This window comes from Capricornis sumatraensis, chromosome 19 (assembly GCF_032405125.1).
Source record: "Capricornis sumatraensis isolate serow.1 chromosome 19, serow.2, whole genome shotgun sequence".
In the NCBI taxonomy this organism is placed as follows: domain Eukaryota; kingdom Metazoa; phylum Chordata; class Mammalia; order Artiodactyla; family Bovidae; genus Capricornis; species Capricornis sumatraensis.
In genome coordinates, this window is record NC_091087.1 from 65,526,679 (window position 1) to 65,553,449 (window position 26,771).

Genomic DNA, 26,771 nt, shown 5'->3' on the forward strand with positions numbered 1-26,771 from the left:
GCATGGCAGCCACAAGTGTCCGTCATGAAGGCCTGCTCTTTGCCAAGGCCATGCTAGGCACTGGAGATACAGAAATGAGCCAGCGGACAAGCTCCTTGCTTTCATGGAGCTCACACAGGTGGCACTGGATGAGTGGGCTTTATAAACAATAATACTAGACTGGGAGCAGTTGCTTCTAGTCCACAGGGTAAATTCTATGTGATGGGATGTCCAAAGTACTTAATTCATGAAACATTTAGTGAGAAGCTACTTTCTTGGGCTCCAAAACCACTGTGGACAGTGACTGCAGCCACAAAATTAAGACTCTTGCTCCTTGGAAGAAAAGCTATGACAAACCTAGACAGCATATTAAAAAACAGAGACATTACTTTGCCGACAGAGGTCCATATAGTCAAAGCTATGGTTTTTCCAGTAGTTATGTACAGATGTGAGAGGTGAACCATAAAGAAGGCTGAGTGCCAAAGAATTGATGCTTTTGAATTGTGGTGCTGGAGAAGACTCTTGAGAGTCCCTTGGACTGCAAGGAGGTCAAAATAGTCAACTCTAAAGGAAATCAACCCTCTATAACTCATCAGAAGAACCGATGCTGAAGCTGAAGCTCCAATACTTTGGCCACTTGATGTGGAGAGCTGACTCACTGGAAAAGATCCTAATGCTGGGAAAGATCGAGGGCAAGAGGAGAAGGGGCTGACAGAGGATAAGATGGCTGGATGGTATCACTGACTTAATGCACATGAGTTTGAGCAAGCAAGGAGGCAGCAAAGGACAGGGAAGCCTGGCGTGCTCCAGTCCATGGGGTCTCAAAGAGTCAGACATGACTTAGCGACTGAACAACGATAATCCTCTGTGCCAGGCTTCTGTGTTAAACCAAGGAGATTAGACTTCATCTTTGAATCTGTAAATGGAGGATGAGAGCATATATAATTCTGGCACGTTGGTGAAAGATTTCCTGGATGTTTGAGCTGGGCCTGAAAGAGTGCTGAAGGTACAGGGTTGCCTGAGTTGGGCCCAAGAAGCAGAAGTCTGAAGCTTGTCTTTGTGTCACCCACTGTAAACAAGGAGAACAATTGCGTCCCTGCACAGACCCAGGACCACACTGGGAATGACTGTGGAAATTCTCTCCAGAGCAAGGCATGGGTATTATCAGTGATGTTTTTCCACCTGTCTATACAGGCCATCAGAAAATCATGGAGAAGCCTTCCTCGGCAAGGGTCACAGGCAGCCCCAGCGGTGTGGCCTGAGGCCTGGGGTGGGGCTGGGTCCATGCAGGGTGGTGGTTCACGTTGTCAGGCCACAGTTCAAGCCATAGTCGCCACCTCTCCCCTCGCCTGATCACCCATCGCTGTCGCTCCCATGTTCCTGAGTCAGAAGTTGAGAGTCACGTCCTGAAGAAGGACAGAAGAGCTGAAGCCAGGACTTGACACAGAACACCCGGTCTGAGAGGCCATCCAACCCAACAGGTCAGGGCAGCGTCATGGCCTGGCGGGACTGACATGGGCTTTGTGTACAGACAGTCCTGGCTTCAGGTTCAAGTTCTACCAGTTAGTAGCTGTGGGCGCTTGGGAAACTAACTGCCTCTTGTGCTGCCCATCTGGGCTGGCCACACCCACGCCCTCGGAGCTGTCCCAGGGCCACGTGAGCTGGGCCAGGTGCGTGCATCTCAGTGGGAACCAGGTGCTCTACAAGTGTCCATTATCTTCACCCTGCTTTTCTCTCTCTCCCTTCCTTCCTCGCTCTCTCCTTTATTTAGTGGAAGAACAGCCCCTATCAAGAGCTCTGGAGATTTTTAAAGATGCAGACTCAAGTCCCACAGAGCTCAGGGACCTGTTGGGGATGGGAGTCCATCATTGGTGGATGGGGATGACGTCACGGGCAGGCGGTGTCGGGTAGGCTGGAGGGACTGCAGGCTGGTCTCTGAGGAAGCTGAGATCTGAGCAGAGTGTGCAGAGAGCATCCCCACGCTCCTAGAGGAGGGAACCTTCCAGACAGAGAGGCTGGCGGGAGCAGACACAGAGGGTCCGGAGGCCAGGCGGGACTGGGGCTGGGGTAATTTGAGGTCAATCTCCCAGCAAGAGAATGACGGAGAAGGTGGCTCCTGGGCCGGCGCTAGGTTGTGGAGGGGCTGGAATTCATACGAGGCTGGGTGCCCCCGGCAGCAGGCAGTGTGAAGCCATGATGAGAGCTGCTCCAGAGCCTAACCGGGTGACCTGGGGCAGCAGAGTGCTTTTTCCAGCCGTGTGGGCAGGGCACTTTGGAGCAGAAAGGATGTCTCCTGCGTCTACCAGTCAGGGTGGGCTGGACGGTGCTGCAGAAGCAAATAACCCCTACATCTCAGGGGGGGTAAAATGACAGTGGTTTAGCCCTCGGGCAGGCAGAGGCTGCTGCAGATAGGGGCCCACAGTCGGAATGCTGCAGCCCAGGGTCGAGCCTTCATCTCAGCAGCAGGGGAAGAGGGCCTGGAGACGCTACACCGGGCTCCTCAGGGCCTAAACCGTCTCCTCCAAACCCCTCATTCAGTCTGTGGGGACCCTCAGGCCAGAGGGGGGTGACTTGGGGCCTCTGTGCTGCCTGCAGGCACCTGGCGCTGGGAGTGGCTGCCCTTTGGCCAGCAGGAAGGGGCGGGAGCGTCAGTGGTGGGTGGGTCCCCCTGCCCTGCCAGCGCTCTCGGTCTGGGGAGGGGGAGGGGCTTTGGAGAGCATCCTTGGCATTTTAGTTTGTGATGTCAAGGTGTGGGCTTGTGTTGGCTGGCTAGGGGGCAGGAGGGGAAGGTGGCAGAGGAGAGGGAGAGGAGAGGAAAGAAGAGGCAGAGGGTGGCGTGCCGGGGGCCCACCCAGCTGGCTCCCAGGATTTCCCAGGCAGTTTCCCAGGAGGCCTCGCCCATCTGGATTTCCCAGGCAGTCTCCCTCCGCCTGCAGCCTCACCTTCCTTCGGGCCAGTCGGTGGGCAGGGCCAGCGGCCGGCCCCGGGTTCCCTTGCTCTCTCGGAGCGGCCCTGCTTGCGGCCCCGCCGGCGTTGGCACGGTGACAGTAGCCAAGTGTGCAAACTTGTGCCATTGTCCCCAGGCCAAGGGGAGCCATGGAGACTGGCTAATATGACACAGGAAAATGTTTGCTGATGGCAATTCTATGGGCTTTGTCCACCTCTTTCTCCATCATGACGACTCGATTTAAGTCCCTAACTGTTTGACTACAAATGCTAGGGGACCGTGCAACGCCAACCTTTTGTCCAGCCTCACTGAATGGGCAATTCAGGCTTTGTGCAGCTCAATTGAGGAAGCAAACATAAAGACAAGATTCCTGAGAGCTCCGGCCCCCTTCCCATGGATATCCCAGCACCTCGTTAGAGGGCCCTTCCCTGGCCACCTTTCCAACATCAGCGTGCTGCCTGCCCTCGCAGGCCCGCCAGTGCCCATGCCTTGGGAAGGGGGTGGGGAGAGAGAGAAAGAGAGGGAGAGAGAGAGACAGACAGCGCGAGTGAGCCACTCAACACTCAAGGACAGCGGGGAAAGCAGCCCGCCCTGGCTTACCCCGTCAGATTGTCTGTCTGCACGGGAGCATGGCAGCTGCAGGCCCGGAGTCTTGGGGGTAGGTTTGCAGGCCCATCTTTTCTGGGTCCAGCCCCTCCTCAATCTTGGACTTTATGAATACATACACATACACACACACACACACTCACACACATATGCGTACGCACACGACACACCCCGCCCCCTCGAGAAACCAGGGAACCGAGGTCAAGGGGAGGAGGGGCGTGGAGGCCGAGAAGGGAGAGTGGACTGAAGGGTAGAAATTTACCGGGAAATGATTGCATTTGGGAGCTGTCTTTTTTGTGATGGTCCCCATGGTGACAATTTGTGACGGCAAAGAATGTGGGAACGGGGCCGCCGCCTGCTTGGGATGCTTTGTATCTGGAGAGGCGCTCCTGATTGGCCTGAGGGCCCCCCAGCTCTGGGGACCCGTCGTCCTCCATTCAGCCCACTCGAGGGCGGCACAACTGCCTCCAGCCGGACCACGGAGCTCGCCGGCCGCACCGGGCCTGGCCCAGGTCTGCGGCGTAGGGGAAACCTCTGCCGGGCCGCCTTGGCGGGGGCCCGGGCCCCCGCACCCTCGGTCAGTGTGGAGGCCCAGGCGGCTCAGGCCCGACTGGGTGGGGGGCGTGGGGCTGGCCGGGGCCTGGGGGAGGGGCGGGGGGCTGCAGGGTGGTGGCCGAGGAGGCATGAAATTGCTGCAGATGCTTCTACAGGGGAGCCCCCGCTGCCCGCAGCCTGCGATCAGCCCGCCAGGCAGACCTCAACTTGAGTGCCAGACAGGGGTCCTGCCTGTCCTGCGTGAGACCTGTGGGTGGAGCGTGGGGACCGAGGGGGGTGGGGGCGGCGGCTGCTAGCAGGACTTGGGGGCGGGGGTGGGAGGAGGAGGGCACCGCCAGGCAACCAGGGGGCTTGGCCTTGCCTTAAAGTGGAGCGGCTGCCTCGGCTCAGAAAATGAAAACCTTGCTGGCAAGTCATGCCCTTCGGGCAGCGTGGTGTGTGGGGAGACATGCACCATTGCTGGTGGGCTCCCGCCCCAGCAATGCCACTTGGTAGGGCCAGGTGGCCTTGGGCAAGTTGCCTAACCTGTCTCAGCCTCACCTGCAGATGCGGAGCTCTGTTGAAGATGAAATAGGTTTCTTCCCGTTGCATCCCAGAGGCTCTGGGAAATGCTTAGCAGCCTGAATGGGTATCCCATGACCCAGGGACTCTGTCTAGGGCTGAGGGGGGCTGAGGTGGGGACCACTGCTGTCTGCAGCTATGTGGCCTTTGGGGAGGGTAGAGTGTGGATGCTAGGAGAGACACCAACGGCTGCTGTGTCCTTCGCCAGGTTGGCTCTGTGCTCTTCCCTGGAGCTGCCAGCTGCCTGGAAAACCCAGCCTCTTCATGGAAAGCCCGGTGCAGTGGCGCTCTGGTGATGGCATCCGACAGTGACGTGAAGATGCTGCTAAACTTCGTGAACCTGGCGTCCAGCGACATCAAGGCAGCCCTGGACAAGTCTGCGCCCTGCCGCCGCTCAGTAGACCACCGCAAGTACCTGCAGAAGCAGCTCAAACGCTTCTCCCAGAAGTATTCCCGGCTCCCGCGGGGACTCCCGGGCAGAGGGGCCGAGCCTCACCTGAAAAGGGGGCCCGAGGACCGGCCCGGGAGGCCGCTGCCCCTTGAATCTGGCCACGGTTCCAGCCCCGGCGGGGGTGGGGGCTACAAGGAGAAGGCATTGGGGAACCCGGACCGGGAGGAAAGCCTCTCTAAGGAGCGGACCCTCCATGGGCCGGATCCAGGAGCTGCCAGGCCTGGCCAGGTGCCCATGAGGAAAAGACAGCTGCCTGCTTCCTTCTGGGAAGAGCCACGGCCCACCCACAGCTACCCCGTGGGGCTGGAGGGGGGACTGGGACCCCGGGAGGGACCTCCCTATGAGGGTAAGAAACACTGTAAAGGCTTGGAGCCCCTGGGGCCCGAGACCACCCCGGTGCCCACCTCCCCCAGGGCACCGGCTGAAAAGGAGCCACTCAAGATGCCCGGGGTTTCCCTGGTGGGCCGCGTCAGTGCCTGGAGCTGCTGCCCCTTCCAGTACCATGGACAGCCCATCTACCCAAGCCCTCCAGGAGCCCTGCCCCAGAGCCCGATGCCCAGCCTGGGCCTCTGGCGGAAAAGTGCAGCTTCCCCCGGCGAGCTGGCCCACTTCTGCAAGGACGCGGAGGGCCCGGGGCAGAAAGTGTACAGACCTGTGGTTCTGAAACCCATTCCCACCAAGCCGGCCGTGCCCCCACCCATCTTCAACGTCTTCGGCTACCTCTAGCCAGGTGGGGAGGGCCTTGGCTCCCTCCTCTGGCCTGCAGGGTATAGGGGACCCCCAGGAGCGAGCGCTTCTCGTGAGAAGTGGGCTGGGTGAGAACCATCCCTTTGCATCGAGGGGAGGAGGGCAGGGCAGGATGGGGCAGGGGCTTCTTCTCGGGCAGCCGTCCAGCCAGCCCGCACAGCCTCTGGAGGCCAGCCCCTCCGCAAGCAGGCCAGTGCCCGACAGATCACCCGTGTGCCCGTGCAGACCTCAGGTGGCCGGGGCCCTTGCCCTGGCCCTCCGGCCACCCCAGAAGCCAGCGTTACACCACCTGTTCACGTGCCACCCACTGTGTAAGCCAGTCTCAGTCTTGTTCTTCTTGTGCTTTGTAAATACTAAGAAGGTTAAGAGAATAAAGACATTTCTTTTTCAGTTTCCACATTCTCAGGTTCATGAAGTTGACTGGTCCCCTGGCCTAAGAAATGCTGGCTATGCCCAGATGGAGGGCTGCTTACAGAGGCTGTCGTGGGCGGCGGGGGGGCGGGGCCCAGAGTGGCCCAGAGGCCTCCGTGATGCCTGGAATGGGCCTGGGAGCCCGACAGCTCCACCTGAAGGAGGGTGGAGGGGATTCCTGGGAAAGGGGGCTCTGGTTCCCCATGTCAGAAAGTAGAGGCCAGGGGAGGCCTGGAGCCCCAGAGGGCCCAAACTGCTCTGGAGAATAGGAACGGGTACTGGGGTGTGTGTAGGGGGTGGGTAGGGAGGGGTGAATCTGTCCTCCTGGTTCTGCCGTGGGATGTAGGGCTGGACCCTTCCTCTCCGGGCCTCCCTGCTCCACCTGTGGGATGAGGGGTGAGATGAGAACAGGCCCCTCGGTGGCACCTCCCACCCCATCACAGCCTCAGAGCAGAGGCTGGGCCAAGGCAGTCACGTTCGACCCTGGAGAGAGGGGAAGTTCAGGCCGAACAGGAACGGGGCTTCTTGTGGACGAAATAACTGGTTGTCTGACCAAGTTGTTTCTCTTTTATTCTTCGGTTCTGTGTCCGCAGGCAAAGTCATCATCATCACTGTCATCGCCATCACCTCTAGCTAATTCAGAGTCCTAGGTTTCCTGCCTCTGGCTCTCTTCCCAGGCCTGCTGCAGCCCTTGGCACATACTAGGCGCCCATCAGTGGAAAGATGAGGGCCTCTGCCAGCGACCATGCACACAGAGGGGCACTGCTGGTGAGCAGTGGCCCTTGGTTTGGCCCCGATAGCACCCAAACCAGCCAAGCCACTGGAGGCCTCAGCGTGGCTCCGTGGCTGAGAGCGTGGGGGCTGCCACAGAGGCTGAGCGTCTCATTTCCTCAAAGCACAGTTCTCATGACTGGGACCGGGGCAGGGGGCCAGCCTGGTGGGGGACTCCACACCCACATCGACAGCATAACGTTGAACAGGTTATTCCCCATTCTGTGCCTCAGTTTCCTCCTCTGTAAAGGAGTGCATGCTTGCTGGATCTCTCAGTCGTGTCCAACTCTGGAGTGGGTTACCGTTTCCTTCTCCAGGGCATCTTCCCAACCCAGGGGTTGAACTTGCATCTCTTATGTCTCCTGCATTGGCAGGTGGGTTCTTTAGCACTAGTACCACCTGGGAAGCCCCTCCGTAAAGGAGGGGCTAGATAAAGATAGCAATCAGATGCACCCACGGCTTCTGCATCCAAAGCGAGCCTCATAACTGGTTACAGACGCTCCTTTTCAGGTCCAGATATGGCCTCAGAATCCTTCCTAACACAGGGCTCAGTGATTGCTAAGGGCCTGCAGGTTCCCATGAAGTGAGGCATCCCCAGGGATGGGGCAGCTTGCTCACTGGGAAAGTGGGTGGGTTTCTGGTGTTTTATGTCTGATGGTCTCAGAGGATGTCAGAGCCGCGAGGCCACGTGACACAAGCAGGGTTGTTTTGCATGACCGTCTGGTTCATGGGGTAAGGAGTCCTCAGCCGGGACCCTCACCTCAGGCTGCCCCACTCTTAAAGAACAGAGAGGGTCCCTGGAGGAGGCATGTCCCCTCTTTCCTGACTTGCATGTCATTACAAAGGTCCTTGCAGGACCCATTGTGATAAGGTTCAGCCCCTCCACACAGTACAGCAGGGTGTTAAACGCTCTAATCCTGGCCCTGCCACCTAGCAGCTGAGTGACCTTGGGCAAGTTACTAGACCTCTCTGTGCCAGAGTTTCTTCATCCAAAAAATGTGATTGAAAATTAAAAAAAAAAGAAAAAAGGAAAATAGACCTGCCACGTGGGTAGCTGTGGGGATGGTGAGAGCACCAGGCAGTCTAGTGTGACACAAAGGAGGAAAAGCTGCACCCACCCAAAGTCACCTAGTTATCTGACTATGTCTCTAGGTCCTTCCACGCCAACATTTCAATGTTTATAGACTGGGCGGCCTGCAGGAATGGGTTCTGGGGCCATCGAACCAGCCAATTCCTTCAGAGAAGGAGCCCCGCTCTGGGAGGCATGTTTCCTTGGATTCTGCTCCAGTGCACGGAGCTTGGGGCCCCACAGCCCCTTTGGGGTTCAACCTTTCCCAGGGGGTATACCTGGTGGTGCTTCAGTCACACCCTGGGAGCCTTATCTGGAAGCAGAAACCTTTACCAGGGTGCCGCTCAACAGAAGCACCCGACATCATAATTCCCCATGTGGAAGCAAGCTGGGGATAAGACACATCTTGGAAATTCTCAGTATGAAAACAGACAGCTGCAGCTGCAGAAGTAGCTGCTCCCCTAACCAAAACAGCACCGGGTCACATGTGCTTCTGCCCACGACATGGAGCCACTTCCGGGACTTTGACTGTTGGGTGAGGCTGTCTACACATCTCTGAGGCTGAAATCTTCCCAGGGGCTGGGTAAGCATGGGAGTGCCGGCTGTACAGTCCTCTTGACAGCAGATATGGTCAAAAAAGGAAACCCCTGGCACAGTCTGAGCACCGACCAATCAGGATTGACTCCAGAAGCAGTGGGACATTAACCCTTTAGCTGCTGGATTATGTGGAGGTGGTTGGAGGACTGGGAGGGGAACCTGCGAAGGCCATGCCTGGGTGAGGCACTGGAGGGGAAGGACCCTGACCAGCGGCTGTGACTGACTGGTATGGACGTATAGCAATATTCTAAGAACCAAGGTGACTCCGGGGCCTCCCAGGCTGGAGATGGTGCCAATGCTGAATGCAGGCTTCCCTGGTGGCTCAGCTGGTAAAGAACCCACTAGCCAATGCAGGAGATGCAAGAGACTGCGGGTTTGATCCCTGGGTCGGGAAGATCCCCTGGAGAAGGAAATGGCAAACCCGCTCTGGTATTTTTGCCTGGAGAACTCCATGGACAGAGGAGCCTGACAGGCTATATACTTCATGGGGTCGCAAAGAGTTGGACATGACTGAGCATGCATGCATGTGCGTGCACACGCACACACACACACACACACACACACACACACACACACGCTGAATGCAGAGGCTGAGCCGTTTGTCCCACCTCCTCCAGGGGAGACCTCCCTCTGACCAGTGTCCCCATCCTGCCCGATGCCCAAGGCCCCTGTCTGTTAGGACCCCCTAGGACATAAGGTGACCTAAGTGCTGGAGTTTTGAGAGTCTGCCTGATGCCCAGCCCCATCCCGAACACACCCAAGCATCTTTCTGTTCCATCCCACCCTAGACTGCCACCATGCCCTCTGGCTCCCAGTCGGTGGAGGCATTCTGCAGTCAGGGTCTTCCTGGCTGTGCACAGAGCCCCGGTGACTTCTCCTGGACCCCAGGGTTGAACATCCCCAGTCTGGGAGGGCGCAGGCTTCCTTCGGGATTGCTTCAGGATCTCTGCAGCACGAGACCAGGAGACTCTAGCTGACCACTGCTGGGCTGGACCCCCGGGGATTTGCCATGTGTACCCAGGCAAGTCCCTTCCCCTCTCTGGGCCTGTTTTCCCATCTGTACCAGGGAGGAGGGGGCAAGAAGCAGCCAGATCCCTCAAACCCCTGGCTGGAAGGTGTTACTTGGCAGACTCGGCCTCTTTAGGAAGGCACTGGGACTTACTGGTTCCATGGAAAGCCAAGATGTAAGAGCCACCAAGGGCCTCAAGGCTGGGAACCCAAGGCCCCAGAGGTGCAAGCCCAGGTGAAGCCAGGCCTGGAACCAGTGCTCTCACAACCCACCCAGCTGCTCATCTCCAAAGGCCATAAATAACCTTTGATCTCTGTTAAGCCTCTCCTAGAGGAGGCCCGAGCAGGCTCTTCAGCAAGGTCACCTGCTCTGGTGTCACCTGAGTGGATTTAATCACTTGGGGGAAGACAGTGCCTATGAGCTACTGTGTGTGCTCACTCAGTCACATCTGACTCTTTGCGACCCCATCGGCTGCAGCCCACCAGGCTCCTCTGCCCACGGGATTCTCCAGGCAAGAACACTGGAGTGGGTTGCCATTTCTTTCTCCAGAGTGTGACTTCCATGGAAAAACAGGGTGGTGCAAGACAGACTCAGATCTCGAGAACATGCCCTAAGTGCCAATCCTCAGTGCTTTCACCTGCAGCACCCAAAACGGGCTGGCGGCTCCTGCCCGGCTCCCCCCAAGTCATGGGAGGATGGGAGGATGTGGCGGAGGGCACAGGGCTGGCTTCCTGCCTCTCAAGCGTGGGGCCTTTGCGAGGAATGACGACAGCCTCCCTCCGGCACCTGCTCACAGGAGCCAGTATTTAGATGGCTTTCCCCTCGTATCTCAGCCTTTGTCGCCAAATGGGTGAGTTAAGACGTGAAGAAAGTGCCAGGGAACGTGTGCATAAGACAAGGCCAGGTGTCAGGAGACTTGTAGGCTCTGAGACCCTGTTTGTGATGAAGCTCTGGTTTCTATGGCAACGGAACCAGGAGAGAGAAAGCAATGTTGCCAGCTTCGATCACAGGGCAGCCAGTTGCCCCCTCTCCTCCGGCCATCGGGTCTCTCTGGTGAATGAAGGACACATGCTCTGGGGCCTTTCAGAAGTCCAAACCAAAGTGACGCGATCAGGGCTCCACGTGCCCTGTCCCAGCCCCCGGTCCCACCCTCACTCCCACCAGGAGCTGGGCTGAGGACCTCAAGGCCCTGGAGGGGGCTGGTGAGAGACTTCACTGGGCAGGGCGTCATCTGTGCAACGTTTATTGTACCTAAGGAAGCCCTCCGGGCCCGAGGTCTCCCACCCTGCTCCCCTGGGCCACAGCTTTGGGGAGAGAACTGAGTCAAGTGGAGAGTTTCACAGAGCACAGGGGGAGGGGCACGGGGCAGCTCTGCAGCGAGGTGGCCCAGCAAAGACAGAATCACCCCAGAAAGAAAGCTCTCCAGCCACAGCCTGGAGGTGGGGTCAGGGCTTCGCTGCCGGCCCCCTTGCCTTCCCCTGACCACCCTAAGTTCTGCCCTGGTCCCGCCTCTCGGCCCCAGGAATGGAGCTTTCTGCCATTCCCAATGGCAGAGCCGGTCTGGGATCTCCTCATCCAAGTGAAAGCCAACCCAGTTCTTCTCCTGCTCGACACATCTGTCCTCTGCTCTGGGCAAAGCTCTGGCCCAGAGACCTCTGAGAGCCCGGCAGCTCCCAGCCACATCTGTCCCCGGGTCCTCTGGATTTGGGGACACCGCTGTCCTGAGACTCAGCGAAACTGTCTGAGGAGCTGCTCCGCCCCTGCGTGCTCTGGTTACTGGGTGTTCTCGTATTTCAGGTATCTGATCAGCCTGCCTGGAAGCGGCAACGTGTCCAGGAGTTTGATGCGGTACTTCCCAATGGCCTTTCGAACTCGCAGCCGGCAAAGATGAGCCAGGGGTCTTGGAGGTTCTGGAAAAAGGACAGAAAGAGAGATGCTGATTGGTCGCTTGCACCCGGCAGAGGGTTTGCATCTCTGACCCTTGGCTTGTGGAAGCACCTGACCCATGCAGCTGGCTAAGAGAGGAGATGCCCTGACTCCCCCATGCTTATGGTCCCTGCCAACTGAAAAGGTGTCATACTTCATTCATCTGCACAGCCCAAGGAAGGAGGGCAGGTTTGATGTTGTTGTTTAGTGGCTAAGCCGTGTTCAACTCTTTTGTGACCCCATGGACAGCAGCCCACCAGGTTCCTCTGTCCATGGGATTTCCCAGGCAAGAATAATACTGGAGTGGGAGGTCATTTCCTTCTCCATGGGATCGTCCTGACCCAGGGATTGAGCTCACGTCTCCTGCATTGTCAGGTGGATTCTTTACCACTGAGCCACCAGGGAAGCCCAAGGAAGGCAGGTACCAAACCCATTTCACAGGTGAGGGCTTAGCAAGAATCACGCCTGGCACTGGAGCTTGTCCTGGGCTCCTTCCTCTACGTGTCAGCCCAGACTCCGCCCTTCCTCATAGCCTCAGCAAATACGACCTCCTAAGTGACCCCACGCGTCCAGTTCAGCCCTGGGTTCTAGGAGGTGCAGAGAAGTCAGGATCAACAGGCAGGGACTGAGCAGGTCCCAGAATCCTACCAGGCCGCCTCTTCCAGGAGGCCCCCAGGGATACTTCATTAAGTGGAGCTTTCTCAGCTAGGGGGTGGGGGGTGGAGAGAAGGGGGTAAGATTACCCCCTGATGCATCTAGTAATGGGGTAATTAATTTCAGCTCCTGATGCATCTAGTAATGCAGTAATTAATTTCAGCTCTGGGAACAGGGTAGGCATTTGATGAATCAAAGAATGCCATCCATTCATTCATTCAACACACACATGCTGACCCCTTCACTGCACTTGGCCCTGTGGGACAGAGGTACAGGGGTATCCACTTAGGAGCTTTGGGGAAAGCCTTCCATACCAGATGGTGCATCTGAGAAAGGTCTCGCTGGGTGGGTAGGAAGTTGCCAGGGACAGAGGCAGGGCAGTTCAAGCAGGGGAAGCAGCAGTGCCAAGCCAAAGAGACCGCCCAGGGGAGACGGGAATGCAGAGGGAACGTGGGGAGAGTGGAGAGGCCCGGGCACCACAGTGTAGCCTCTCCAGCCGCCCCATCAGGGCATTTCTGACACTTCCACTGCCCTCTGATCTCAGGACAGAGCCTGCCCTGGAAAGCACAGCCCCTTTCTCAGCAGAGCAAAGGCTGAGCTTGTGGGAAGGCAAAAGGCTGCTGGCGGGCAGAGGACACAAGGCCTCCAAGGCTAGCATCCTGGCTGGCTTTGGAGTTTCTGATATCAACAACACAGCATTAAATGAAAGTCAGTCAGTCGGTTCAGTCACTCAGCTGTGTCTGTCTCTTTGTGACCCCATGGACAGCAGCATGCCAGGCTTCCTTGACCCAGAGCTTGCTCAAACTCAAGTCCCTCCAGTCAGTGACATTAGCCAACCATCTCATTCTCTGTTGTCCCCTTCTCTTCCTGCCTTCAATCTTTCCCAGCATCAGAGTCTTTCCCAATGAGTCAGTTCTTGGCACCAGGTGGCCAAAGTATAGGAGTTTCAGCTTCAGCATCAGTCCTTCCAATGAACACCCAGGACTGATCTCCTTTAGGATGAACTGGTTTGATCTCCTTGCAGTCCAAGGGACTCTCAAGAGTCTTCTCCAACACCACAGTTCAAAAGCATCAATTCTTTGGCACTCAGATTTCTTTATAGTCCAACTCTCATATCCATACATGACTACTGGAAAAACCATAGCCTTGACTAGACAGACCTTTGTTGGCAAAGTAATGTCTCTGCCTTTTAATATCTTGTCTAGCTTTTCTTCCAAGGAGCAACTGTCTTAATTTCATGGCTACAGTTACCACTTGCAGTGATTTTGGAGCCCCCAAAAATAAAATCTCTCACTGTTTACATTGTTTCTCCATCTATTTGCCATGAAGTGATGGGACTGGATGCCATGATCTTAGTTTTCTCAATGTTGAGCTTTAAGCCAACTTTTTCACTCTCCTCTTTCACTTTCATCAAGAGGCTCTTTAGTTCATCTTCACTTTCTGCCATAATGGTGGTGTCATCTACATATCTGAGGTTATTGATATTTCTCCCGGCAATCTTGATTCCAGCTTGTGCTTCATCCAGCCTGGGATTTCGCATGATATAAACTGCATATAAGTTAAATAAGCAGGGTGACAATATACAACCTTGATGTACTCCTTTCCCTATTTGGAACCAGTCTGTTGTTCCATGTCCAGTTCTAACTGTTGCTTCTTGACCTCCATACAGATTTCTCAGGAGGCAGTTCAGGTAGTCTGGTATTCCCGCCTCTTGAAGAATTTTCCAGTTTGTTGTGATTAACACAGTCAAAGGCTTTGGTGTAGTCAATAAAGCAGAAGTAGATGTTTTTCGGGAACTCTCTTGCTTTCTTGATGATCCAACGGATGTTGGCAATTTGATCTCTGGTTCTTCTGCCTTTTCTAAATCCAGTTTGAACATCTGGAAGTTCTCGGTTCATGTACTATTAAAGCCTAGCTTGGAGAATTTTGAGCATCACTTTGCTTGTGTGTGAGATGAGTGCAACTGTGTGTTAATTTGAACATTCTTTGGCATTGCCTTTCTTTGGGACTGGAATGAAACTGACCTTTTCCAGTCCTGTGGCCAATGCTGAGTTTTCCAAATTTGCTGCCGTGTTGATTGCAGCACTTTATAGCATCATCTTTAGGATTTGAAATAGCTCCACTGAAATTCCATCACCTCCACTAGCTTTGTAGTAGTGATGCTTCCTAAGGGCCACTTGGCTTTACATTCCAGGATGTCTGGCTCTAGGTGAGTGATCACACCATGGTGGTTATCTGGGTCATGAAGATCTATTTTGTACAGTTCTTCTGTGTATCCTTGCCACCTCTTCTTAATATCTTCTGCTTCTGTTAGGTCCATACCACTTCTGTCCTTTATTGTGCCCATCTTTGCATGAAATGGTCCCGTGGTATCTCTAATTTTCTTGAAGAGATATCTGGTTTTTCCCATTCTATTGTTTTCCTTTATTTCTTTGTATTGATCACTGAGGAAGGCTTTCTTATCTCTTCATGCTATTCTTTGGAACTCTGCATTCAGATGGGCATATCTTTCCTTTTCTCCTTTGCCTTTAGCTTCTCTTCTTTTCTCAGCTATTTGTAAGGCCTCCTCAGACAACCATTTTGCCTTTCCGCATTTCTTTTTCTTGGGGATGGTCTTGATCGCTGCCTCCTGTACAATGTCATGAACCTCCATCCATAGTTCTTCAGGCACTCTTGTCTATCAGATCTAACCCCTTGAAGCTATTTGTCACTTCCACTGTATAATCGTAAGAGATTTGATTTAGGTCATACCTAAATGGTCTAGTGGTGTTCCCTACTTCCGAGTCTCTGATATCAACAACACAGCATTAAATGAAAAGAACTATTTGTTCTTCTTGTTAATAAATGTTTCTAGCACAATAAAAGGTTTTGCAATTTTTTCCCCCAGGGACAGTTTAGCTGTTAATTACCCTTCCCAGGCAGGGCAGGTCCAGAAGAAAGTGAGAGGTGGGATTCTCTCCAAGAACTGCTCTACTCTCTAATGGCCTCTAGTGGCCAGTCCCAGTGACAGCAACCATTTATGAATTCAATGAATGTTTTATTGAGAATTTGGAGCTCCCAGCCAGTAAACAAGTCAATACCACCCTCCTTCCTGTGTCGCCCTGGCATGGGTCTCTCTCCATGCCCCCTCCATCGCCTTTCCAGTAACTTTATCAAGGGCCTCAATTCAAGTGCTCCCAGGCATTTGTGCAAATGGAAAATCCTACCAGAAACTTTAAAGGGGCCCGGGGATCAAGGAGGAACACGGCAAGACCGGGCACTGGGCTGTGGGACACCTGGACAGGTAACGAGGCAGCATTCTCACTGGGGACAGCAGCAGCAGCGGTGGGATAAAATTAACTTTCTGCGAGTCGGCCTCTGTGTCACGTGATCGACAAGCAGCCGGAGACGGGACTGTGCCCTTCAGACCCAGAGGAAACCCTGGGGCAGTTGGTTCTCCTTGGGACAGGCATGTCCTCAGTATCAGCTGAAGCACCCAGTGCAACTGTTCCTGACGCCTCACCTACACAGGTGAGCTCCACAATTCCTTAGAGGGATTTCTGGCCTGACAGCCAGGCTGCCTCAACTATGCTGCACACAGCTGTTGGAACGTGGCTGAAGCCCACCTCACTGCGCCAGGCACATCCCACCTGCAAACACCCCAGGCTGGCAGAGCTGGAGGAACCGGACATTGAGCACATCCAGCTTGCTCTGTTTGGACAAGGGGCCCTGAGGTCGAGGGGCGTCCTGCCCACGATCACCCAGCAAGCCCCTGGTTCCAGAGCTCTGGGGGCCTGCCTCCTAAACCAGTGCTGCTCCGGGGGTGCCCTGGGAGCATGTTGAAATGTACACATTTGGCCCCGCCCCAGACCTGCCAGGCTAGACTCTGCATTTTAAATAAGATGCTCAGGTGCTTCGTGTGCATTTTACAGTTTGAGATGCCCGCGCCCATCACTTCCTCCTCCATCCACCACACGGCTTCCCAGTGGCCCACAAACCTGGACAACTTACCCTAAAGATCCTGACACCCCTCAGGGAGCTGGGGTTTTTGTTTAACACATCCTTTAGTGGATCTCAGAGAAGGCAACAGCACTCCACTCCAGTACTCTTGCCTGGAAAACCCCATGGACGGAGGAGCCTGGTGGGCTGCAGTCCATGGGGTCGCTAGGAGTTGGACACGACTGAGCGACTTCACTTTCACTTTTCACTTTCATGCATTGGAGAAGGAAATGGCACCCCACTCCAGTGTTCTTGCCTGGAGAATCCCAGGGACGGGGGAGCCTGGTGGGCTGCCGTCTCTGGGGTCGCACAGAGTCGGACACGACTGAGGCGACTTAGCAGTTAGTGGATCAAATCTGGATTCGAATACCCGCTCTGCCACTAACTAGTGATAAGACATTTGCCCAAGTGACGTCTCTTTGGGGTTGGTCTCCTCATTTACAAAACAAGGGATCACGGAGACACTGGATGAGACACTCAGAGCCTGGCATGAGAAGGTGCTCATCAGATGCCAGGAGCAGTCACAGGCCCCGAGTCCTGGGCCTGAGTCAGGCATCTGCCAGCAGCAGCAGCAGCGGCAGCCCATACCTGCTTTCTCCTTAATGACAGCCCAGTCCTCGAAGCTGTCAATATGCTCCTTCAGCCGCGAGCAGAGCTGCACGTTGCCCACGTAGTCCAAGAGGACATCGATGATGGGCCCTGCCCAGCGGCTCACTTCCGGGGCAGACAGGAACTCGCAGAACTGAAAGAGAACACACACCAGCGCTGGGGTGCCGAGCATCAAGAGCGCTGCCTCAGCAAGCTCATCCTACAGGCGGGAACCCACAGCCATTGAGGGCAGGGGACATGTCTGAGCACAGACACCATGCAAGCCCAGGGTAGAATCCAGCTCTCCAGATCCACACCTCTCTCTCATCAACACAGGCCTCTGCTGCCCAAAGTGGGAGGTGGGCAGCTTGGGCCCCCTAAGCCTCAACTTCCTTGTCTGGAAAATGGGTATATGACACTCACTTGAAGGGTTTTTTTTAATGAGAATTAAGGCAATATAAACATAAACTTCGTTGCACATAGAAGATGGCCCTTAAGTGATGCCATTAGCCACTGTTAATAGCTCTAAGAGAAGAGTGTTTCTAACTTCCTTTTTAAAGATTTGTTTTTTCCGCCTATGGTGGGTTTTTGTCGCTGCACGCAGGCTTTCTCTAGTTGCAGCAAGCGGGGGCTATCTTCATTGCGGTCTGCAGGCTTCTCTTGTTGCACAGGCTCTAGGCAGGCAGGCTTTCATAGTTGCGACTCACAGGCTTAGTTGCTCAGTGGTATGTGAGATCTGGGACCGGGGATGGAACCAGTATCCCTTGCAGTGTTGGATTCTTAACCATTGGACCACTAGGCAAGCGCCTCTAACTTCCTGTTCTTTGGACTTTGTCTTATTAAATCACACCATGGACAGGTCTTGCCTCTGGGGTCACTGACTTTCTGTAGCTCACCTGCTCTTCTATTAGGCCTGTTCTCACCTCTACCCGGATCTTGGTCCATCACCGTGATATTCCAGGTGTAGGTTTGCTGGGGGTGGTGAACCCCTCAGTTTTGCAGAGTTCCCCACTAATCGCCTGCCGAACTGTTCCCTCCCCTGATACAGAGGACGGAAGTGCTCCTGCGAACCGCTAAGGCCTGCTGCCTCTAAAGGAGGTTAACCACTGAATTTCCACTGCCTCCAAAGGGTGCTAAACGCCAGCTCACACGCCCTCCAAAGTGCACTAACCGTTAGTCCACACTGCCTCTAAATCCTGTTCACCACCGTCTCCAGCTGCCTCCCAAGTGCAATCCACCCTGCCGAGGGTCCCCCCTGCCTCCAAGTCCCTCCAGCCTCGGGAGCCCGCTGGGTCTGGCCGCAGTCCCCGCGGCGAGCTCCCCTACCTGGACCGCGCTGGGCGCCTTGTCCGAGGCGGGCGCATCATTGAACCTGTTGGAGGGCGGCGGGGCGGGCGGGTGCGGGCCGTTGCCGTACAGGCACGAGAAGCAGGGCTCGCCGTTGCAGCCGAGGTCCATGAGGAACTTGAGCAGCGACAAGCACTTCATGGCGAACATGATGGTGGCGGGGAAGGAGGTGGGGTGCGTGGCGATGTAGGCGTCAATGTTGGCGCCGTGGTCCAGCAGCAGCTGCATGGTGCGCAGGCAGCCGTGTCGGATGGCCACGAGCAGGGGGTTGATGACGTCGCGGTTGGGGTCGGCGCCGGCGAGCAGCAGCAGCTCGGTGGCGTACACGTTGTTGTTGACCACGGCGAAGTAGAGCGCCGAGCTGCGGCGGTCCTCGTAGAGGCGCGCGCGCTCGGGCGCTAGCGGCGCGTTCACGTCGAAGCGCGCGCCCAGCAGGGCCTCGAGCACCTCGTCGTTGTTGCGCTCGGCCGCCAGGTGCAGCGGGCTGATGCCGCTACGGCGCACGCGCGTGCGGCTGGTCACCGGCAGCAGCATCTGCACGATCCTGCGGGTGGGGCGGGCACGCGCGGGTCACGGCACCGGACCCGCCGGCAGGGGGCGCCGAGGGGCCCAGGCTCAGACGCTCGCAACCACTGCGTGGGAGCGGCAGGGCCCACCAGCAGGGGGCGCCGTGGAGACGGCCAGTCTCAACAATTACACTGGAGGGAGAGGGGGTCCACTTTACAGATAAGGAAACTGAGGTTCAGAGAGCTTCCACCACGTTCTCAAAACCTCAGAGCCGGTAACGAGTGGAGCTGGGCTTCAAACCCAGAACCCCTAAAGTTAGTGTGACGTGAAAGTCACTCAGTCGTGTCTGACTCTTTGTGACCCTATGGACTATACAGTCTATGGAATTCTCCAGGCCAGAATACTGGAGTGTGCAGCCATTCCCTTCTCCAGGGGATCTTCCCAACCCAGGGATCGAACCCAGATCTCCCACATTGAAGGCGGATTCTTTAGAAGTTGAGCCACAGGCCTCCAAAGTCTGAGCCCTTTAAAAATCTCAGCCAGACCGGACTGCAGTTTCAAGAATCTCTTGCTGACTTCTTTCAGGGTAAGGGGTATTTCTAGAGGAATTGACTGGGAGGCCCCCAGACCTAGAGTGGGAAAACACAATGAAGTTGTGCAGACCCTGCCCTGCCTAGGTCGGTGGAGCGGGGCGGTGGGGGGGGGGGGGAGTTGGGGGTGGGGATAGCCCTATCCAAGGGCTCACTATGTGCCAGGACACCATCCAAAGGCTTTACACGCATTATTTGGTTTAATCTCTACAACAACCCATAAAGTGTGTCTTGTCATTCACATTTGTTTCAGATGAGAAAAATCTGTGCTCAGTGATGTTAGGGGACTTGCCCAGGCCATATGCTGGGAGACACAAACCAGGACTTGTCGCCTCCCCTGACTCCAGGGCTAAGCTGTCCTATATCTCTGTTTTGCTGCCCCGGAGATTTGAGGGAGCCGCCAGGTCCTGGGGAACAGGAAGGGACAAACGTGTCTGTCCCAACCACTCCTGCCCGAGGCCCCGGTCAGCCCTCAGTGACCATGAGGTCGCCTCCCCTGTCCTGTGGATCTCAATGCCTCTTCCCCTGAAGGCTGATTCTAGCCTCTCCCAGGCTCGCTGCCCTGCCTATGGCCTGGAGAGGGCTGATCAGCTGTGGCTGAGGCTGGAGATTCCTGCCAGTCCTGACCGTGGTCTCTCCTGTTGAAGCAGGTGCTGTTCTCAGCAGTTAACCTACAGTAATCTATTATAATATATCCTCCCAACAGCCCTATGAGGTGTGTACTAGTATTAATCTTTCTTACAGAAGAGGAACCAGAAACCCAGAGAGGGTAAGTGACTTGCCCTGGGACACACAGCCAGCCAGTAGTAGGTGATGGCGGCAAGGTTTGAACCCAGGTAGGCTGATTTCCCCTAGAGTAGCTGTCTCCAACTTTTTCGGCATCAAGGACTAGCTTCACAGAACACAGTTTTTCCGTGGACTGGGGATGGGGGGATGGATTCAAGCGCATTCTATTTATTGTGCACTTTATTTCTATTGTTATTGCAACAGCTCCACCTCAGATCACCAGGCAGTAGATTCCAGAGGTCGGGGCCCCTTGCCCTAGAGTGAGCCACACTCTTAGCCACTCCCCCACTTCTTGTGTAGCTAGTGGTCAGGTGACAGCTGCTACGTCACAGGGTTTTGAATTCCTGACAATGCACTAACTTGCCTGACCCATGTTACCTTCTCTACAGCCCAGTGGGGCTGCCCAACTGGGTCTGTGGCCTTCTTTATGACAGAGGGGGCTCAGAGAGATGAAGCGACGGATCAAAGTCCATAAAACCGTTCTGGGGCTTGACCCCAGGACTCCTGACCTCTTGTGTTTGCTCTCTTCCCCTAAACCCCTGCCACCTGCCAAGCTCTTGCCACTGACATGATTCCAGATCCTAATTTCCGCAACCCCTGCTAACCGATGACCTCAGGTGGGCTTCAAGGAGGTGACCATGGCAGGGCAAGCAGGTGCACCAAGCCTGTTCCCAAGCCTCTCTGCCTCTTGGCACTTGGGTTTCCTGGGCTTCTGGCTTCCTGGAAATCTGATGCCAGGGATCTCCCGTTAGGATCCCAGTGGAAAGTATTATTATGATTAGTGATGCTGTGTTTGCTTAAAATCTGCCTCTCAAACCTCAAAAGGAAATTCACACACCCAGTGGGGCTAATTGCCTCCTAATTTCTATTTGTGCAGGCTCAGGAGGCCTGACCTCACTCTGTAGAGGTGCTGGTCAAAGGCAGGGCCAGGGCCTCACCCTGGACCACAGCCATCGCTGATAAATGCTCTGTAACAGCCGTAACGTGCCCAACCACGGGAAAAAGAGCGAGGGGGACTGCCCGGGGCTGCTGGCCAGATGGGCTGATATCTGGCAGGTCACAGCTGGTCTCCAGTGGTCCTCTGTCGAACCAGGCAAAGTGGCAGAGATGTGGGAACATGACTGGAGGCAACCTAGGTCCCAGAAGCATCATCTTAATAACAGTGAAATCATCTAATTGTTGTACACTTGTGTAGGACATGGCCAAGCTGAAAGTCAGTGTGTCATGCTGTGTGGGGCCTGGAGATCGGTGTGTCCAGCCTCCCATTTCACAGAGGGTGAAACTGAGACCTGAATGTGGGGGCGGGGAGAGAGTGAGGTTGGCCTGGAGGTCGATAGCAAAGCCCAGGCAGAATGAAGGTGTTGGTGGCCCCACTGCATGTCTGCATGTCATTATTCCTCTCTCCCAGCCCAGTTGGTGGGAAGAAGGCAGGAGAGTGAGGGCTGAACCTGATAAGATAGGCTGGGACCTTCCCACTTCTCCCACAGGCAGCCCTGGGACCACAGGAGCTCGACATGCAACTTAAGTAGACAGCAAAGGTGCCCGTTGCCTGGTACAAGTTTTGGTGTCTGGGAGGCCCAGTGTCCCATCCATCTCTTCTTCTTTCCCCAGCACAGAGGCTGCACCCACCAGCTCAGCCTCCTGGGTCACCAGGTCATGGTGGTGTGACCTTTGCCAGCATTCAGTGTAAATTTGACCATGGACTTGACTTTCACAAGGGAACCAGCTGCCCACAAATGGCTCCGCTCCCAGTAACACTGGGCAGCGGTGTGTCAACCCAGCTCTGTATTTGTGTGTGTGTGTTGGGGGGATTATCTCTCCTCTGAGGCTGTGTGGAGCCAGAAAAGACTCCACAGAGAAGAATCTGCCTGAGGGTGTCCCCAAGGGCACAGTGGAACTTCTGCCCATGAGGGGTCCCTCTGGGGGAAAGTCTGCAGCTTTTCTCCTGGGAGCTAGAGCAGGGAAGCAGTTTTCCCAGAAAGAGTTTTAAAGGTCTTGCAAAGGTAATATTAATTAGAAGTAAAAGAGAAAGTATATTTTAAAATGAGGAGGCCAGAAGTAAAGTCCAAAGGCAAGTCTGTGTTATATGTCAGCCACAAAATTGAGTCTAAGATACTGGTTCTCTCCTGGGATGCCTCATAAAATCATCTGCAGCCCCAACCCAGATTGCTTTCAGTGAGATCTCTGAGGCTGGGGCCCAAGCCTCAGGGCTTTAAGAGTTCGCTAGGGTCCCAGTGTGTAGCCAAGGTTGAGAACCATTGGTTGCAGTGCTATTCTAAATTCAGTTTAAAGGAACCTTGGGCCATCTGCTCTTGTCTAATACCAACAGTTTCTTAATAAATCTCTTTGGTGCTAGCTTCCCTGGTGGCTCAGATGGTAAAGAGTCTGCCTGCAGTGTGGGAGACCCGGGTTCGATCTCTGGGTTGGGAAGATCCCCTGGAGAAGGAAATGGCAAACCACTCCAGTATTTTCGCCTGGAAAATCCCATGGACGGAGGAGCCTGGCGGGCTACAGCCCATGGGGTCCCAAAGAGTCGGACACGACTGAGTGACTTCACTTTCTTTCACTTGGTGCTGAGTTTTAATCTCAAAAGTTGCGTTTACTAAACTGGAAATGAAAACTAAGAAAAAAGTATATCTTGGAGGTGCCTAAGACTTTGGATCTTGGGGGCTTCTTTCTCAGCCACACCTAAATGTCACGCTCTGCAGTAAATGCTCTGAATTTACCATCTGGCGAACATGGACCCCAGCTGCTAGAGCCACTTTCCGTGCCATGGACGGGCAGGGTGTCCTGGCGGGCAGCTGAGTGTGGAAAGCCTAGAGAATGTCACAGCAGATCCCCGAGCGCCAAGGAAAGATGGCATGGAGAGGGCCACATGCCACACGCCCCGGGGTGAGTGCAGCACTGGGGCCTTGCCTGGCGGGGGCCCTGCCAGGTGACAGAAGCTCGTGGGAACCTGGTTTTACCCCTTTGTAGGGCAGCCCTCAAACTGCGGCCTGGTCCCTCTCACTCTTGGGGTCCAGAGGAACCTGGGATCTGAGAATGGAGGGTGAACAACCAGAGAAATGGCTTTGGGGGTCAGCACGAGTCTCAGGCAGGAGACTTTCCAGGAGCATACATCATTCACATAGGTGGTTCCAGAGAGGCCCAGCCTTGCTCCCTGGCCAGCCTTAGGCATGCCCAGTGCTCCTTCAAACTGTCCACCAGCTAGGGCCAGACTGCTGGCTCCTGGGCCCACCTGAAGGCATTGGGTGTGATTGAACGATGCCAAGTGACATTCCCAGCTCTGCCACGCTCTGGCACGTCACTTCCCGTCTCTGACCTCGGGTCCCTCCTCTGCAAAATCATGCTTGATTACATCAGTGTTCCCCCTAAAGGTCTGACTGGGCTGTATCTGGTTGGCTGGGAGCTTTTCAAAGATAAAGGCATGGGCTCCTTCTCTCCTGGAGATTCTGGTTTTGTGTGTCTGGGAGGCGTCATTTAAAAAACAGCCCAGAGTGACTGTGGTGTACAGGCAGGTTTGGAGAGCCAGTGGACCAGGAGATTTCGAGGGTCAACCCTTCTCTCTCTTTCCCTCTGGATCTTTCTAGAGTCAGACTAAGATAAACCATGTTTGTTGACTGCTGCTGGATCTTTTTGCAACTGGAGAGCGAGATGCTATCTTGCCCATCACCTCTGCCTAACTTGAGTTGCTTTTGTCCTTCCACTGGCTTCACTGAAAAATGATGGAATTTACCCTTCCTACGTAAGAGAACACAGACCCAGCAGCACCTACTGTGTGCTGCACTCTGCTGGGCGCTTTATTTCTACTCTGTACACACGTGCATCCATTTCACGTGCATCCAGTCCCCACAATAGCCCCCGCCCCCAGGCGGTCCGGCTACTTCGTATTTTACAGAGGAGGGAATTGAGGCTCAGAAAGGTTAAATAACTTCCCCAAGGCCTCAGTAGGAATTGAAACCCACATCTGTCTGCCTCATAGCCTGCTATGTGGCCCAGAGAAGGTGAGGTCTCCTGTGTGCATGGATGGGGTGGGGAGGCATCCTTGGCTGGTCATTTGTGTGGGTACCTGCAGAGCAGGGCCTGGAGCCCTGAGGGTCAGCTCTGTCTCCTGTGTCTCCGTTCCATTCCCCAGGGTGTCATTCTCACCCCCATCTCCCTGAGCGGAGACCACCCACACCCCCCAGCATGCACAATCTTCTCCCTGTTGGGGACAGGGCTGCATTTCCTCCTGAAGTGTGTCATCTGGGGTACAGGAGATGGGATTATAGATGAGAAGGTTTTTATTATTATTATTATTCACTGTAAATTGGTAATTTGAACAATTTAATGTTTCCTTTTAAAAATAAATTCATTTAAAATAAAAATGTCTTTAAGGGACCATACTAAGAAGTGAAGGTATAGACAGCTAAAATCAGGAAGAAAGTCTGTGAATGCTCAGTTTAGGGAACACTGGTCAAGTGGGAATTACTGGGCCCATGCATCCTTCACGGTTAGCTGGAGTTCCACCCCCTGGGCAAGGCTCTCCTGACCCTCCAGCTAGTGGTGGTGCGGGTGGAAGTTTAACAGCTTGCTCTTCGGGGGAAGGAGGGGGCTCTGATTTCTAACAATCACGTTTCCATGAAGTAAATACTCTCACCAAGGCCGATTTCAGACTACCAAGGTGATCAATCAGCTCACAGCAGTTGCGCAAGCCAGGTCCAGCACACCTCTGCTTCCAGCCCACGCTAGTCTCGAGGACCAGCATGCGACTCAGCCCTGCGTGCTTTTTCATTTTCATGAGCATGTTTCTCTGTGTGTGCATGCATCTTCCCTCCCACCAGACTGCTCCCTGAGAGCTTTAGCTTCTTTCATCTCTTTCAAAGTACCTAACACACAATAACTGCTCAACAAAAACTAGCTAGTACCAATGGTACTATTTGTATTATTGTAGATGTTCCCTGCATCCTTGCTTACTGCCTGAGAGGCTATTTTTGCATCCCCAACAGAAATATCCCCTAGTCTGGATTCCTATCTGGCTTCCTGTGCGGAATCTGGTAGACATAAGGTGCGGAACAAGTGAGGTCCTGTCATGTACAAGCTGAGTGATCTTGGGCAAGTCACTCAACCTCTCTGTGTCTTAGCTTCCTCATTTTGGAAAAAAAAAAAAATGAAGGTAATCATATCTACCTCAGTAGATCTGTTAATGGAATTATGAAAAGTAGAGTTGTTAAAAGGATTAAATATGTTTATAATGTAAAGTGCTGGTAAGTGCCTCATAGGAGTTTGCGGTTATTATTGTTGTTGCCATTGTTGTAAGCGTTCACTCTAGCTTGCTAACTGCTTGGTGGTGTTCCACTTTTCCACCTGAACCGTGACCTGGGCCCTGAACTCTCCGGCCCTCCCTACCCCCCAGTGGGCGGGGCATTCGGAGGAATGGGTGGGGAAGTGGGAGGAGCCGCGGGACCTGGGGCAGGGCCTGGGCTGACCTGTAGTTACCCTTCTTGGAGGCGATGTGCAGCGGGAGCATGCCGTCCTTGTTGGTCTTGTTGGCGTCCGCACCCTGTGACAGCAGGAACTCCACCACCTCCTCGTGCCCGTTCTTGCAGGCCTCGTAGAGGGCCGATGCACTGTCGCTGGCCTGTGTGTTGATGTCAGCGCCTGTAGAAGGAGAGGCGGACTGGTAAGTTATCAGGCCGGTCACTGTCCTTGATGTAACGCCCACCGCGGGCTGGGTGCTGCTGCCGTAACCACCCTGACACACTGGATCACCCGGAGGACCCCCAGCTCCTTTCTGCTACACTGAGACCTCGGGCCGCCAGCCTGAACTGCCATAGTGATGCTGGGATTTACCAGCCACTTGCTCTATGCCGGGCCCTCCCTGGTGGCTCATGTGGTAAAGAATTTGCCTGCAATTCAGGAGACCTGGGTTTGATCCCTGGGTTGGGAAGATCCCCTGGAGAAGGGAATGGCAACCCACTCCAGTATTCTTGCCTGGAGAATTCCATGGATAGAGGACCCTGGCAGGCAATGGTCCATAGTGTTGCAGAGTCAGACTCGACTGAGCGACTAAGACACACACATGGAGCTGTGCATGTGCTGTCTCTTTGAGTCCGCAACATATGCTAACCCCATGCCATCAGAAACAACTTTATCTCCACGTTACAGACAAGAAAATTGAAGCATGTGTGTGTGTGTGTGTGTGTGTGTGTGTGTGTGTGTGCTAAGTCCTTTCAGTCAAGCCCAACTCTTGGCGACCCTATGGACTGTAGCCTGCCTGGCTCCTCTGTCTATGAGATTCTCCAAGCAAGAATACTGGAGTGGCTTGCCATGCCCTCCTCCAGAGGATCTTCCTGATCCAGTAATCGAACCTGCATCTCTTATGTCTCTTGCACTGAAGCACAGAGAACCCCTGCAACTGGCCCCAGACCCCACAGCTCATAAGGGAAGAGCCAAATCGTGAACCTAGACGGTCTGCAGAAGTCCTGGCAGATGTTCTGATGGCACAGACAATGCTCCTAACGCTCATTCCACCTAAAATGATCCAGATCCTGCCCTGAGGAAGGCCCTCACAGTTCTAGGGGGGCACAGAGCCGCCTCATAAAGAAAAAAACCCAATAACTTTATTAATTAGGATTTATTTGCTCTTCTCTGCCTGGTGGCTCAGATGGTAAAGAATCCGCCTGCAATGTGGGAGACCCCGGTTCAATCCC

The 26,771-nt window shown here is 54.7% G+C and overlaps 2 protein-coding genes across 2 annotated transcripts in view; one reads left to right on the forward strand and one right to left on the reverse strand.

Moving 5' to 3' along the window:
- The first annotated feature begins 4,913 nt into the window (after positions 1-4,913).
- Positions 4,914-5,825, forward strand: FAM181A (family with sequence similarity 181 member A). Its single transcript, XM_068991592.1, has one exon. It carries the CDS (start codon positions 4,944-4,946, stop codon positions 5,823-5,825), a length of 882 nt encoding a protein of 293 aa, XP_068847693.1. The 5' UTR covers positions 4,914-4,943.
- A 5,651-nt stretch (positions 5,826-11,476) lies between these two features.
- ASB2 (ankyrin repeat and SOCS box containing 2) overlaps positions 11,477-26,771 on the reverse strand; it is a 33,779-nt gene continuing 18,484 nt past the window's right edge. Inside the window, exons 6-9 of the mRNA XM_068991541.1 lie at positions 25,548-25,719; positions 18,176-18,740; positions 16,850-17,003; positions 11,477-11,613 (exon numbers count right to left, since the gene is read on the reverse strand). Coding sequence (XP_068847642.1) covers positions 11,477-11,613; positions 16,850-17,003; positions 18,176-18,740; positions 25,548-25,719 — 1,028 coding nt within the window. The remainder of the gene's footprint in view (positions 11,614-16,849; positions 17,004-18,175; positions 18,741-25,547; positions 25,720-26,771) is intronic.